We start from the raw sequence: 15900 nt of genomic DNA, 5'->3' as shown, positions 1-15900 counted from the left end.
TATATTAAAGTAATCAAATCTTTCTGGTACACTGTTCAAAGACAGACTTAGTGAAAACATAATACTGTTTGGAGCAGATTTTAAAAAAATCTCAGAAGGGCCGTTAAAAAAAAGTGACCACAATAAAATTTAATCACAAAGTCCAAATGACTTCATTTTCATTCACTTTTGTTTTAAATGTTGAATCAAACAGAGTTCCTTAATCTGTGCAACACAGCCCACAACCAGTCTGCTAGATGGTTAAAGATTTATGCTTAATTCATGCTTAACAATGCTTAACTCATCAATTCTTACATCAGACTGTTTGGCATTTATTTAACATTTCTCCAAAGCAACATACAATGATTAAAAAGTAGTATTGAGCTGACACATTTATCCAATATGACTTAAAATATTACTTAAGCGACTCTATACTTTCTACAGTCATTCACCCACTTACGCAACAGAGTAAAGTAAAACACGCAAACTTTCAGAAATTTCGATTCCCCAGCTCCTCTGAAAAACCTGTCTTTGAAACATTTGAACAAAACCCACGCAAACTCTACAGTCTCAACCAAATTCGAACCTACACCCAGCAGCACAGACACTGAGGCAGCCGCACTACTTGCTGTCCCCCACCATGCCACCCATTCATAATGTATTTAATCCAGTTTTTTATTAGGATTTCTGACTCTGGATCGATTGTAGGTCTTCAGCCCTGTGTGTTGAAACATCCTTTTCAAAACTTTTGGAAAAAATAGTAACTTCACAAAGGTATAGTCTGACTTTTGCCCTGGTCATGTCATTGAAACTGCATTAATCAGGTTTTGATAATTATGTGTAGATTGTTAATAACTGTCCTACTGTCAATATCCCTAGTGAAATGTGGAGTTCTGCAGGGTTTAGTGTTGGGACCCATGCTATTTTCTTTTTATATTCTTCATCTCTGGGGGTGCGGTGGCGCAGTGGGTTGGCCCACAGTCCTGCTCCCCGGTGGGTCTGGGGTTTGAGTCCCGCTTGGGGTGCCTTGCGACGGATTGGCGTCCTGTCCTGGGTGTGTCCCCTCCCCCTCTGGCCTTACGCCCTGTGTTACCGGGTTGGCTCCGTGACCCCGTATGGGACAAGCGGTTCTGAAGGTGTGTGTGTGTGTATATTCTTCATCTATGGGTAATCATAAAGGCGCATGACACTGATTTTTATTCCCTTGCTGATGATACCACATGTCTATCAATATGACTGAATGAGTCATTTTTGTGATTTTCTCTTAAAAAAAATCTCAGAAGGGCCGTTAATCACAAAGTCCAAATGTCACCTTTGCAGTCAGCTATGAATTTATGCATTACTCCCAAGATTAATGTTTTAATATCAAGATGAGTTGTGTCTGTTTTCTGCATCCCCAAAACATGGCAAGATTGTTCTCTTTTATGCTTGAAATACAGATGCAAGATACAAATATTTGTATATGAATTTGTGTACAGTAGACTTGTCTCAGGCAAACATTACCACATTACAATAAATCCAACATTCTACTGCAGGAATTGTATTAATCAGAAAGTATTAAAGCAAGTCTTAATCAGGTCAAATCTTTACATTGTTGCACTGACTCTTGGGTAAAACATAGGACAAACCCTAAACTCATATTGCTTACTTAATTTCTCAAGGTATTACCCCATTTATTTATAAGAACTTATTATAAATCCATTTTGTACAAACAAAACATTGTTACCTTGATTTAGTTTGTTTGGGCACCTCATTAGATACAATTTAACTTCAATTACTGTATGCTTAACCAATTATTTTGCATAAATAGTGATAAATACAGAGGTACGATTAAGACAATGCAAAGTTATAGAAAATATATCTGAAGAACGTGAGTACTATTTTGATCCTCAAGTTTGAAAACTCCAATACAGCGTGTCAAAAATTGCCAGACACTGAAAATGCAGCTGTGTAAAGAAACTGACTAGGAACACTTGCTCACAGAACATTCAGAACAGAAGAATAACATCTACTGTATACTAGAGCAAAACAAAGCTGTAGAGATTGCACAGTTGAAGTCAAAGTCCAGAAAAAAACCAAAATGGATCTTTTACTACATTTATTATTGTCTGGTAAAATCTGAGTGGAAGATGCTGGCACTTTGTCGTCCTTTGAGATTTGTGATTCTACTTAAGCTGCATTAACATTGTAGATTCAGCAAGAAATACACTAACATTTATTTTTAGAAAAATAGCTTATATTGATACAAAAACAATCCATATCCTCATTCAAACACACCTGGGATGCAGAGACACTCCCCTAATATAGGTGACAGTAGTGACACACTAAGTGAAGCTTTGAGTAACTCAGGTAAGCAAGGTATACAGTCTCACTTGTCTGCCAAACATACATATTTACTCCAGCATATAAAAAAGAACAGTTTTTTATAAACTATATTTGTTTAAGTCAGCAGGGTCTTGTGTGTTTTGAGAAAGAAATATGTTTTCCATATATTTTCTTTCTGCAAGTATGTTTGGGTGCACATACGTCAGGTCCTTATGATATTTTGCCTCATGTGAGATCACCATATGTGATTAATAAGAGTGTTTATTTTTGTTGAAATAACAGTTTAATGCCAGTGAGACAAGAATGTATTTCCGTGTGTGAGAGAGATCATTTTGAAGCATGTGCTTTTGTGAGTGTCCAGTACACATCCACATGTGCACTTCACACTTTCTCAAAGGGGAAGAGGTGTTTCTCTTGGCCTTTTTTCTCCCGCTTGGTTATTGGTTTCTGGCCTGAAGCTTCTGCCCCCTGGTCCTCCTGTCGATTCTGAGGCCAGTAGGTTGCCAGGTCCACAGCTGCTGTTTGTCGCTCTCCTTCTTCCTCCTCCCCTGAGGACAGGCCCTCCTGGCCGGGCATCTGTTCCACACCCTTTGCCCCGTAGCGCTTCCGTAGCCTCTCCTTTATCAGAAGTCCCTTTGCAAGGAGAGCCCAGTTGGCCAGTACCCTCTTCTCCCGCTTCTATAACACACACGTGTGTACACATGGTGTTACTCAGAAATACTTGGACCTGCACACAGCAATGCACACATAAAAAGCAAACATGTAGAGTCACCTCTCTCTCCTTCTTCTCAATGAGCTCCTGCTCATTCTCCCAGGCAGCCTGCAGCACCTCCTGATACTCCTCGCAAACAATGTAGCCATCAGTGCTGGGACAAAAACACATGCAGTGTCAGTTCACAAGTATACATTTGTTTCTCCACCCATCTATTCACCCATCACTTAATTTCTGATACCAGCCTTTCCCTAGCAGCACTGCAAGACTGAAATCCTTAACAGCATGCCAATCTATTAAACGCATGTTTGTATATAAAGCAAAAGGAATCAACCCACATAAAGACCTTAAATCTGACAAAGTTTTGGGTATCTGTCACAAATCAACATACATGCAATTTCTGTTATGTCTAAGTATGATTCTCTAAATATGCAAAGGTTTACTGGCAGGGCTTACACAGGGTGCGAGAAGCCTCCATGGAAGTCAAACCCGGTTACCGCTGCAGCACAGTCAATGTCCAACTTGCGGGCCACCCTGTGCAGGTTGGGCAGTCGCATGTGGACACAACCCACGGGAAGCATGCATGCCCGAAACAGGTACACGTTCCCAAATTCATTGCGAGGCACCTGACCACATCACACACATGTTAGTCATCGGTTTAAATTAACCTTTAAGCTATGCCCTTATTTATATTTATACTACAGAATGAGGGACACAAAAGCACATGACAACACCACACATGCTGCGTGGGTCACCACTGGATGGCACCTTTCCATCCACAGCCACTGGGGGCTGGAACTCCTCAGTCTGCCAGTGGCCAAAGAGCGCCAGATCATCGATGTCCCGGTTCTGCGGCTCCAGCCTAGCCTTCCGTGAGCGATTGGAAAAGCCTTTCACCATCTGGAAAATGGCAAGGGAACAGCAGAAGAAAGCCTGTTGCTATACCATCAAGAACAACTAAAAAAACACAGAAAAATCAAACATGGTAACATGACAGCTGTTAATATGCTTGCATTGCTTTGTAGTTTAGTTTTACACACCGTAAGTCGAGGAGCATCTGTATTACCGTAAATATAAATACCAGTAAAAAAATCCACATTAGAGATGCCTTCTATTCCCTGCCAGTTCCTAATGAGCCCCCTCTGATTTGAATGGTTTAAGTTTTCAGAAATCCAAAGTATTTCAACAAAGCACCAGATGGGCTGAAATGTAAAGAGACATATAGTCACGCAGCATCAGAGCACCCCTCACAGACCCACACGCACCTTGTAGGGCACCTCTCCCAGCCGAACAGTCCGCGCCTCCTTCAGCCAAGTGTCCCTGGAGTGCAGTGTGTGAATACAGTCCCTGTGGAGGGGAGAAGGGGGTCGTGACTCACACAGTCACATTACACTTAAACCTCAGGGAATCTCAGCACAGATCACACACACAGAGCATTCCCACACACACTGATTATACAGTATTCTTAACATAAAACTCATTTCCTGTAGAGTGCATACTCCAACGAACCAAATGCGCACCATACACGTGGACATGTACACATAGGCATACAGAGGTGCAGGTGGTGAGTACCTGGAATAGACCGCCTCCCCTCTGCAGTATCCCAGGATGGCCGCTGTGGGGGGGTAGAGTGCCTCGTACTTCAGCAGGTGCCTCTTCAGCGCGTACAGGGGGTGGTTCTTGTACTCAGCAATGGAAGTCGGCAACGGCTTGTCCAGGAGCTTTGCCTGGAGCTGCACCACAGAGGGCCACAGTCTAAACGTGTGTGCGTGTGATGTTGCTAATCCTGCATCATAAAATGCTATTTTCCAAGCAGCCATCAATACATTTTTTGCAATGGGTTCCAAATTGCAATGGCCCCGCTATTTTGGAAAGCCTAGGGTATATACAGACATTTACAGTCACACACTAAGGATTATTTTAAAGGTATTAGTTGCCCTGATCAGAAGCAGGACTTCAGGTTGCGGGAGGAAATCCAAACAACCCACTAAGTCACCACGCTGCCTGATTTTAAATAAAAAGCAATAAAAATACATTTGGGGCAGAAAACGCACAGAGAAGTTATACATAAGTCAGTTCCTCTTACCTCCTTATCTTCCTTCTCCTCTCTTGGAGAAGCAGGGCTACGGAAGCTCTGGAGGGACTCCTCCCACCATTCCTGGTCCACACGGCGCTTCCTAGTCGATGTCAACCAGGTGGGGTCGTACTTGCAGCCCAGGTCCTTGAGGCAGCCATCCCCATCCACAGCCAGCACGTAACTCAGGGGCTGGGTGGCCTGCCTGGAGCAGAGCATGGGCTGTCCCACGCCGGTCTGCTGGACATCAAGACACACCCAGCGCTCTGCCTGCTCCAGATACACCTCCAGCCACTCGTCTTCCCCTTTCCCACGCTTCCTCTTGAAGCTCTTTATTACCTCCTCCTCGCTGTTTTCGTCCTTCCGATTATCTTGATTTCGGGAGGCCTCGCCTCTGCCCCTCCCCTTCCTGCCTGGCCTCCTGTTCACCTCTGCCTCTGAATCCTCACTATCCTCAGCACTACTGGCCCGGAACTCCTCCCCATCACTAACCTCCTCCCCTTCACTGCTCTCCTCTTTGTAGCACACCTTGGAAGCCACACTCCGCCGCTGCTTGTTTTTGGGTTTCAGGACAGCTGCAGTCTCCACCCCCTCCTTTTCCTCCTCTGTCTCCTCTTTCTGCTCCTTCTCCCTCTTCCGCTGTCGCTTCCCACCCCGCTCAGGCCCACTGGACCTGCTTCTTGCTGACCTCTTCTCACCTGGAGAGACGCAGGCCTTTGCAGAGCCCTGCGAGGGAGCATTGCCTGCTGCCTTGGTCTTGTTCTGGAACAGAAAAGGTAGTCAGACACTACCACCCCTACCTACCCAGACCCTCTGAGATCCAGGTCCTAAAAAAGTTATAGCTATTGACCAGCTGAGCAAGTTGTGGAGCCTTGACTATTGAGATAAATATCCAACTGTGAAAACAGGCCAAGAATAACACTGCAAATGATCACACGTGAATTGCTCCGGTTTAACATCTCTCCCTAAGGAAGTCAATGTTACAAACAAGAGAAAGCAGCGGTTATGAGCGGACAAAAGGCCTTACTTTATCAGGGGCAGCCTTCAGGGGTACGGGCTGTAAGGAGAGCACCAGGCGGCAGAACAGCCGAATAGACCGCAGCATGATCAGGAAGAGCTGTAGAGAAACAGTCAGATGTGAATCTTGTGCACAAAATTACACAGAGAACTAAATGGTCAGATACAGGCTACTGCATCACAAGTTCTGTTTGGCCTCCTTGTCTCCCTCCATTGGCTTACTGTAGCTGTTTGTATCACGTTCAGCTCTCTAGTTATGGCCTACAGGGTGGTGAAAGGATCTGCACACTGATAGCTTGTGCTACACTCCTTCACCTATGGACCCTGTGGTGGTTCTTCACTCAAGTCTCAAGTCGTTCAAAATTGAAAATCCCTAAGAACTGCTGAATCCCTTTCAACATTTAAGAAGGCTCTCAAAGCGCATCTCTTTTGGACAAACTTCTTTCCTGATTTCCTACCTACTCCAATCTGACTGTACTATGAGAATTGTGTTTCTGCACCTATAATTCTCATGAAATGTTGTGAAATAGACTTTTGCTTACTCCCAATTGGATGTCACATAGAGAAAAGAATCTGCCAAATTAATAAATGTAAATATGTAATGAGATTCTTGAAAAAAATCTCATTAGTAGTTACATGTTAAAAAGCATATATACTAACTGTGCTATCCAAATAAACTTCTATTGTAAACTGTTTAAATTTACATTTATTTATTTAGCAGATGCTTTTCCCCAAAGCGACTTCCAATGAACTCTATGTAGCGTTATCAGCACACACACCTTACTCACCGTGGTGACTTACACTGCTAGATACACTACTTACACTGGGTCACTCATCCATACATCTGTGGAACACACACACTCTCTCTGTCAATCACACACTATGGTGAACCTCAACAGCATGTCTTTGGACTTTGGTTTAATACTGAACGAGTGCTAGGAGGAGAGATTGTTCAGAGGGACGTCTCACACACTATGGGTGATTTACAGTGACCAATCCACCTGAACAGCATGTCTTCAGAATATGCGAGGAAACCAGAGCACTCGGAGGAAATCCACACAGACATGGGGAGACCTTGCAAACTCCACACAGACGGAGTAGAGAATCAAACCATGTCTATTCGTACCACCCAGGCGCTGAGAGACAACAGCATTACTTGTGTTCCTAATGGACTCAAGGGACAGACCATGACACCTACATGTGTCATTTCCTGGTGGTCACGGGCACAGTGGCTCCCAAACCTCTTCTCTAGCACATCACGTGCACTCTCTTGTGGCTTTTCAGGGAGTTCAGGGTTCATGGTGAAGGTGGCCCCAAACCTATGGGTGGCGCATAGGAGAGAAGGCAGAAGGCATAAGGCAGAAACAACCCATCGCAGGTCAGGCAATAAACTTCATTACTTTTTTGGATATCACAATCCCAAAAATTCTGCTGGTTTGCAAATTATGTCCTGCCATGTGAAATAGACTGACAAGCTGACATATCCCAGTATTTACCACTTAAGCAGACTGCAGAGGAAGGAGGTGTCTACATCTTCTGGAGGTGTAGTTGTGAACCGAGCAGGTAACAGGGAAAGGGCTATGGCCAAAAGGTCAGGGTCACTGCACAGCCGGTTTCGGAAGATCCCGTTGGCTACCAAGCAGAGGAGGTGAACCTACAAATTGTACATCAGCACAAGCGTAAAAAAAATATATTATATATATATATATATATATATACAATAAAATAGTGTGAAAAGACACTGTGAAAGGCCAGAGAGAAGCCTAAGAAAAGGCACCCCTGAAGAGTTGAATACTGGAACAGAGGTCTGTACATTTTCTCACAGCGTGACACAAAAGCTCGAAAACACTGAATTCAAACACCAAAGCACTAAGAACAAAAGCATCAAAACTATTCAATCACAAAATGTCAAAGTACTACATTCACTGTCTAGTGTACTGATTTATTTTTTCAGTAAATGTGGGAAGGATTGACGCAGAAATAGTGGGAACATCAGGATGCCTTCGAACCTTGTGCATGTCCACCAGCAGTTCTTTGTTAAAGCGCTTCACCATACGGCGCAGATAAGTCTCAAACTCTGCTTTCCTCTTCTCCCTGAAAAGCGCAAGTCAATTAAGGTTGCCATAGCGACCAAAGTCTTTCTGAGGTTCATTGATTACATCCATTCACACTCTAATGCACCAAGTTACAACATTTACAGACTTCCTGCCACAACAATGGCACTAAGCAGGGGGTAATCAAATTACATTAAATACAAAAAAAACAGTAATAAGGTTAAACAACAAATATCAAAGAAAGAGCCATATCGTAAACAACCAAGAAAGCATCCAACTTGCACAACTCCTTTCCAGATCTCCACACAATTACCTGCGTTGCCTTTTAAGGGAATGTTCCGGGGCCTCGATCTCAATCTCAACCGGCTGAGAGGGAAGCACAGCAGTTGTCTCTGTCAGCTCTGAGGATGGAAACGGTAGTCACACAAAAAGTAAGTGCACTAAACACATGCTTACACATCATCATTTACAGAGAGCCCACGTGTAATCTCACACACACAGATATGCAGATATACGACAATGAGTATCAAACTCTCACCTTCCACATCTTCCCATTCTACATCTTCGTCACTTTCTTCTTCCTCTTCCTTCGCCACCTTCAGCACCGAAGGTGCACTCTCAGGTTGGGCAACACCAGTGCTGTTATTTCCATCATCATCACCATCATCACTGGTGACAACAGGCTCATCCTTCACCTCGGAGGAGTTGTGGAAATATTTACTGGTCCGTTTGCCTGGAGTTTTACACTTAGACCTAGAGCCCTGAGACGGACATTTCTCCTTTTTGAAGTTTTTTGCTGTTTTCGCTGCATATCTGGTCTCTGTGGTATTAAAAGAAATGACAGTTACCATGAATTCAGAACTGAAGGCCTATTATTATTATTGTTATCATTATTAACCATTATTTAGTTGATGTCTTTGTCCAAAGTTTCCTACAGTGTTAGGTTTCTGGACTAAGCCAATTACATTTACATTTATTTACTTGGCAGACACTTTTCTCCAAAGCGACTTCCAATGAACTCTATGTAGTGTTATCAGCCAACACACCTGATTCACCGTGGTGACTTACACTGCTAGATACACTACTTACACTGGGTCACTCATCCATACATCAGTGGAACACATTGTCACTGTCACTCACACACTGCGGGGGGACCTGAACAGCATGTCTTTGGACTGTGGGAGGAAACCAGAGCACCCAGAGGAAACACACACAGACACGGGGAGAACACGCAAACACCACACAGACTGAATGGGGATCGAACCCACGTGCTCTCGTACCACCCAGGTGCTGTGAGACACTGTGCCACCCAATTATTTACCCATTTAGAGCTGGGTTTTTTTACCAGAGGAATTCAAGGCTGGTTCTTAGGTCAAGTTAACAACAACAGGAGCAAAAATGTATACCTGGGTTATTTAATTGCAAGGTGACAGCTTTAACCACTACACCACCTGCTACCCCAGGTTTAGCAGTATATTGAAATAAAAAAAAAAGAAAAATCTGAAAACATCTGCAGAAGGGCAACGGTTGCATCTGAGAATAATAACAAAACATTTAGAGAGCGGAGTGCAATCATTCCAGCGCCACATTCCACATTCAGTCACACAAATGGATGGAACACATGATGTTCATAACCCCCAGCATGGTCCTGAATGGTATTATAATGACCCGCGTTACTTGTATTTAGGAGGGAAACCCATCTAATGTAAATAGTTGCATTATGGGGAATAATGTGAAGTGAGCGTGTGTAACCATTGGGGACACTTAGGGGGGAAATGATGGGGTGACCGTGTTTCCCAGTGTTTTGGGAGAAGAGCCTGGGGGTGCTAAGTAGGTTGGCTGTAGGTCCTAGAGAAAATAGGGTCCTCAGGCTGAAAGCATTGTTTCCCTGGTGCTGGTGTTCTAATAAATCGTTTGTCATGAATGCTGCCTCTGGGTCCTTCTTTGCCCCATCCAAACCCATGGTGCTGCGTGCCACAGTATGATTACAAACTCCATAATCATTAACTTGGTTGTACCACACCAGGCACCATGCAAATGTACTACTGAACATTCATAGCAGCAGGACACAAGAGATCATCATGTTGTATTAACTGTCAGGTTTAATTTTAATGCACATACAGTGATAATGGTTTTTGTAATATCTATATAAGTCGGCACGTTCTCGTTTGTGCCGCTTGGATTAATGGAAAATGACAACACAACAAGTTAAGTGGTGCAGAGTTCCGCTCAGATTCACAACAGCGAGTAAGTAAACAAAACAACATCTGGCTGAAGGCAGGGACGGTAACCGGGTAAGTGTGAGGAAACACCTGTTAGTGTCAGACCCTTTGGCACCATTAAACTATTCTTCACAACATGTCATCTTCTGACAGCTGCAGAAACCTCGGTGCTCACACCCCCACCCATCATTCATGGACTCTTATTTATTTCGACGATTTTTTCGGACATTTTCAACACCGTACCTGCTTTCTGTACGATATTTGCTCCTTCCTTTTGTCCTTTCTTTTTCCCCTCCTCGACTTCTTTACACTTCTTTTTATCATGATCATGCGCTTTTGCAGCCCTGGCTGCAGACCCTTTCCTCTTGGCCATGCTGATTCTGGGATTACACTACTGCGACACCGGGGAAAGATTCTCTCTTCTATATATTTGTGACTTTAAACCCGACACCGTTAACCTGTGTGCAGGTTGTGTAACCCCGCTGCACTCCTGTTACTCAACATCGCGCTCGGCTCAACCTTCTGCCCCGTTCATTGTGTTTGTGCGGAGTATTCCAGAATACGTCACATCCGCTTCCTGTGACGTCACGGGTGCCGACGCAACTACTCTAGCGTTGGATATTCTACCCCGGTCTAAGTATGCTATTTTAGGGGGCTTTTCATGTGCTCTTTTGAGCATGTAAAGTAAAACAAAAGCATGGGTGCTATCAAATATTATATTAATCTATTCAAAGAATAAGGTATATGAGGTACATTTAGCTGAAGACTTTTTACAAAGTGACTGACAGTGTAGCTACTCATAATTAATTATTTACCCATTTATATAGCTGGCTGGTTTTACTGGAGCAATTTAGGATAAGGACCTTGCTCAAGGGTACTACAGCTAGAGGTGAGACTTGAACCTGTGACCATGGGGTTTGAAGGAAACGGCTCTAACCACTACACTTCCACCAGTCTCCTGATTTATTATTTATAAGTACAAAGAATTAAAAGTTTTTATTCTATATCAAACATCTTGCAATGTACCTGGACACAAAATCAGTGATGTCACCTGAGGTCACTGCTTGCTTTGGGTTTTTCAGCATCAGACCCCATCATCCATGGCGATCTGACCAGTGCTGATTAGGCCCCAGTCTCCAACCAGGTATTGCTACCTTGAAACCACAGCTCACATCTCCTGACCCTCACCATCTAGATGCCCTCTATGCAGCAGCCTCCATAACAACTTTTATAGCCTTCCTCCTGTGGCTACCTGTAAGACCCAACACGCTGTAAGCTCTGCTCAGAGACCTTCCTGCAACGCTTCTCCAGCCGACCCCAATGGGCACACTCATTGGCCTCCAGCCTTTTGAGCAGCACTGCTCAACCATCTCCTTTTTTTTTTTCCATTAACCTGTAAGCTCCAACAAAATGACATCTGAAACTTCTGACTGCAGCATGATGCCCGGCCACAGAGATGCCTAGATGAACTAGCACTGGGCACTGATTCTGCTCTTTTACCTTCTTTCACTAATGCTATGGCCTGCCTGGTCAGCCGGCACATTTTGCTGCATACGATCTCCACAGTGATGGACTCTGCCTCACTTAGTGCTCTTGGACAGCTGCTGAGGACATGCTCCAGTGATACTCTCTTCAAACATAATTGACACGATGGAGAATCAACTTTTCCCCACATATTCCAACTGGATTGACTAGACAGCACATTGTAAACTGCCTGGATCAAGGACTCAATATGGTGAAGTTTTGCTCCCCAGACCCCTGTCAACAAGACCCTACCCCTAAACTTGGATCTTGCTTCTCTTTCTTTTCAGGTAGAAATGAGGGCTCATGAACTCCGGTATTCAAGCTGTTTTTGTAAGTATACCAGTTTTACACAATTTGCAGGGTAACCTTTTGGCAGCAATCTAAATGTCACAATATGGTGATTCAGTTAATTCATGTTACAAAAATAGTAGATACTTTGTATTTTGGTTGTTGGTGAATTTGAACATAGTGGAGTTTTAGCACCATGCATGTATAGCACATGATATGATTTTTTTTTTTTTTTAAACTCTGTTCTGTAACTCCTAGTAAGTCTGGAGTAACATTCAATTAAATTTGTCATTAAAAAGGACACCGAGGAATTCAGCTGATGATGATGATAATTTGAGACTCAGGGGCATTTAGCAACTATCCCATGAAGAGTCCCTCTATCCCTGTTGGCAAGCCTCAGCTGTTCCTCCTAGTTAATTCAGTTTGTCCATGTTTAGCATATGATCTCCATATTTTTGGGACTACTCCTCTTGATACATAAATTTTATACTTTTTGTGACTAATGCACCTGCAATTTAGGCACTGACTGACCTCTTTGGAACCCTTTTGGCTCATTTACATTTATTCATTTAGCAGATGCTTTTCTCCAAAGTGACATACATCTCATAGAAATACAATTTGTGCATCACAGTAGGAGAAAGAGACATAGCTGCAGATGTGTGATTCTTAAGTTAGTTTGTTTCTTTCCACCATATGCAACAATGTTCATCAAACCAGTAGCTGCATAAAACTCAGAATATCAACAATTCCTGATCACCTTCCTCCAAATTTTTTTTTTTTTTGAGATACACAAACATTTACATTACATTACAGGAGTGGCTGTGTAAAGATTTATCCAGGCATGATCATAAAGTTCTGGTGCATGAGCATTTATACCTTACATGAACTTCAGCTTATGGGCAAAGTGAGTCTGGAAGAGGTGAGTTTTAAGACCCTTTTTAAATGTGGACAGAAATTCAGCAGTTCTGAGTGAAAGGAGGGAGGTCGTTTCACCACAACGAAGCCAGAACTGAGAACCTCTGTGCTTTACCTTTCGGACATGGGACCACCAAGTAGGCAGATGTGGAAGAGCGTAGGGGTCTAGTTGGGGTGTAATGGTTGATCAGGTCTTGTAGATATCTGGGAGCAGTTCTACTGATGCATCTGTAAGCTATATCCAGGGTCTTGAATTTGATCCGGGCAGCTATAGGAATCCAGTGCAGAGAAACGAGTAGAGGAGATAGATGGGAACGCTTTGGCAACTCAAACAACTCGTGCAGCAACATTCTGTATCAGCTGTAGAGGTTTGATGGCAGCAGTGGAAAGGCCACAGGAGAATGCTGCAGTAGTCCAGACGGGATGTCGCCATGGCCTGGCCAAGTACTTGGTCAGACTCAGTTGTGAGGTAAGGACAGATCCTGCCGATGTTATGCAGGATGTATCTGCAGTTCTGGGTTGTGGCTTCGATGTGTTGAGAGAAAGAGACTTGAATCGACCATCACTCCCAGATGAGCAAGTAGGCAGAATGAGAGATGTCCAGTTTGATCAAGAGATCTTGACATGAAGACAGGCCAGCTGGAAGGTGTAGGATCCCTGTTTTGGAGAGGTTGAGTTGGAGGTGGTGATCAGACATCCATGCAGAGATGTCAGACAGGCAAGCAGCAATGCGCACAGAAATGTCTGATGGTCCAGGCGGAAAGGAGAGGAAGAGCCGGGTATCATCAGCGTAGCAGTGGTATTTGAATCCATGGAAGGCGATGACAGGACCAAGGGAGGAGGTGTACATCGAGAAGAGCAGAGGACACCAGTTGAGAGAGGGAGAGGACAAGAACGGGAGCTCTGCCAGACAACTTGGTAGGATCTGTCAGAGAGATAGGACTCGAACCATCTTAGTGCCATTCCTTTGATCCCAAGCTGACTAAGAGAGGAGAGTAGTATTTTGCGTTTGACTGTGTTGAATGCTGCAGACAGGTCAAGGAGGATGAGGACCGACGAGAGGGAGGCTACTCTAGCCGACTGGAGAGCATCAGACGCTGCCAGGAGCGCCGTCTCCGTGGAGTGACCAACTTTGAATCCAGACTGATATCTTTCGAGAAGATGGTTCTGGGTGAGGAATTCAGATAGTTGATCACAGTCTGCCCATTCTAGAGTATCAGAGAGGAAGGAGAAGTAGGAGACCGGTCTGTAGTTTTGGACTGAGTTAGGATTCAGGTAGGTCTTCTTTAGCAGAAGTGAAATGAGAGCAGTTTTAAAGGCTCCTGTTGCTTTGAAAACTAATTGGCAATCAACCTAATATCAGTCACCTTCACAGCTACATTTGTAACTGTGAATTAGATACTTCAGAGTTAACCCTCTTTATGAATTGATTCTTTTGTTTTGTCCACCATTTATTTTGTCCAACATTTGAATGGAATTAACCTGATACTGAAATAGAATCTTGACTTGATATGTTTTACCCAAGTGGATTTTTTTTCTTTTTTTAAAAGTAACAGCACTTTATATGACTATAGTTTTTGAAAAAAAATACCCATTTCTGTCTGATCCACACTCCACTTCAGAATTGCCTACAGAGGTCTGACAAAGTTTACATTTGGCACGCATAGAAGGGGTTTCATCTTGGCATTTATGAGCCCACCACTGAATTCATGTAGCATCATGTATTGTCCTCACAGGCTTTCTCTAAGCATAAGGCTATCTAGATGGTGAAGAAAGAATATAATTTATAATAAACATTTAATTTATTTATATAAATAATAATGGGTGGCATAGTGGCACAGCAAGTAGCGCTGCTGTCTCACAGCGCCTGCGTGGTGTGAGAGAACAGGGGTTCGATCCCCACTCGGCCTGTATGGAGTTTGCATGTTCTCCCCATGTCTGCGTGGGTTTCCTCCCAAAGACATGCTGTTTAGGTTCACCCCTAGTGTGTGAGTGACAGAGAGAGAAAGAGAGTGTGTTCCACTGATGTATGGATGAGTGACCCATTGTAAATAGTGTATCTAGCAGTGTAAGTCACCACGGTGAATAAGGTGTGTGGGTTCATAACACTACATAGAGTTTGTTGGAAGTCATTTTGGAGAAAAGCATCTCTAAATAAATGTAACTCAAAGATCCAGGTTTTGTGCTCTTTTCCCTATAATATGCATTTTGATAAGTGTTTCTTTGAAAACTTAGCTACCAGCTTTGTAAAACTTCAAAAATAGTTTTCATTTGTAGTTATTACTGCACCTGTACTACAGGCATGAATTAGAAGCTGGAACCATAAGACCTCACTTGTGTACAGGAATTGCAAGGGCACTTCTATTTTGGCTTGTAGACCACTGGAGAGAACTGATAAAGCAGCAGCCAAAGAGGTGCTGCTACCTGCGATTAGAAAGTAATCCAATTTCTCTAGAGCACTGCTTTGTCTGGACTACGACCATTTCTGTAGAACTATCAGCTCTGTACTAAGAAAGAAGGTCAGAAAGGGAAATGTTGGCAGGAATGTGAGAAGACAATGTGTTGTGGGATCCCCACCTGGGAGAGGAAAATAAAACGAAGGACACCTTACAGCGGCTGCATGGGGAGGAAGAAAGCAGGCAAGTGTAAGGCAATGGATTTTAGCAAGATCATCAGGGGGAATATGTCATGGCAAGCTGACATGGTGGAGGAGGGAGTATGTAAAGGGCAGCAGGAGAAGGAAAAACACTAAGGAACATGAAGCAGGCTAGAGGAGAAATCTGCAGCATA

The 15900-nt window shown here is 43.5% G+C and overlaps 1 protein-coding gene across 1 annotated transcript; it reads right to left on the bottom strand.

The window, feature by feature from the left end:
* Positions 1-1676: 1676 nt before the first annotated feature.
* On the bottom strand, positions 1677-10940 carry xpc (xeroderma pigmentosum, complementation group C). The gene is made up of 14 exons (XM_018762250.1): positions 10627-10940; positions 8700-8981; positions 8475-8562; positions 8117-8201; positions 7604-7761; positions 7306-7426; positions 6118-6207; positions 5103-5852; positions 4589-4749; positions 4282-4363; positions 3785-3916; positions 3473-3642; positions 3077-3170; positions 1677-2982 (listed from the first exon to the last, which is right to left on the bottom strand). Exons 1-14 carry the CDS (start codon positions 10754-10756, stop codon positions 2686-2688), a joined length of 2640 nt encoding a protein of 879 aa, XP_018617766.1. The 5' UTR covers positions 10757-10940; the 3' UTR covers positions 1677-2685.
* Positions 10941-15900: the final 4960 nt, after the last annotated feature.

The sequence above is a fragment of the Scleropages formosus genome, chromosome 2 (genome assembly GCF_900964775.1).
Source record: "Scleropages formosus chromosome 2, fSclFor1.1, whole genome shotgun sequence".
NCBI lineage: Eukaryota > Metazoa > Chordata > Actinopteri > Osteoglossiformes > Osteoglossidae > Scleropages > Scleropages formosus.
The sequence above is the reverse complement of the archived record's forward strand: the minus strand, read 5'-3'. Positions and strand labels throughout refer to the sequence as shown.

Coding starts and splice junctions, on each gene's coding strand:
- xpc (XM_018762250.1), bottom strand. CDS start 10,756: ATGGCCAAGAGGAAAGGGTCTGCAGCCAGGGCTGCAAAAGCGCATGAT. Junction 8,982..10,626: donor AAATATCGTACAGAAAGCAG/GTACGGTGTTGA, acceptor TTAATACCACAG/AGACCAGATATGCAGCGAAA. Junction 3,917..4,281: donor TGGGAGAGGTGCCCTACAAG/GTGCGTGTGGGT, acceptor GCCATTTTCCAG/ATGGTGAAAGGCTTTTCCAA.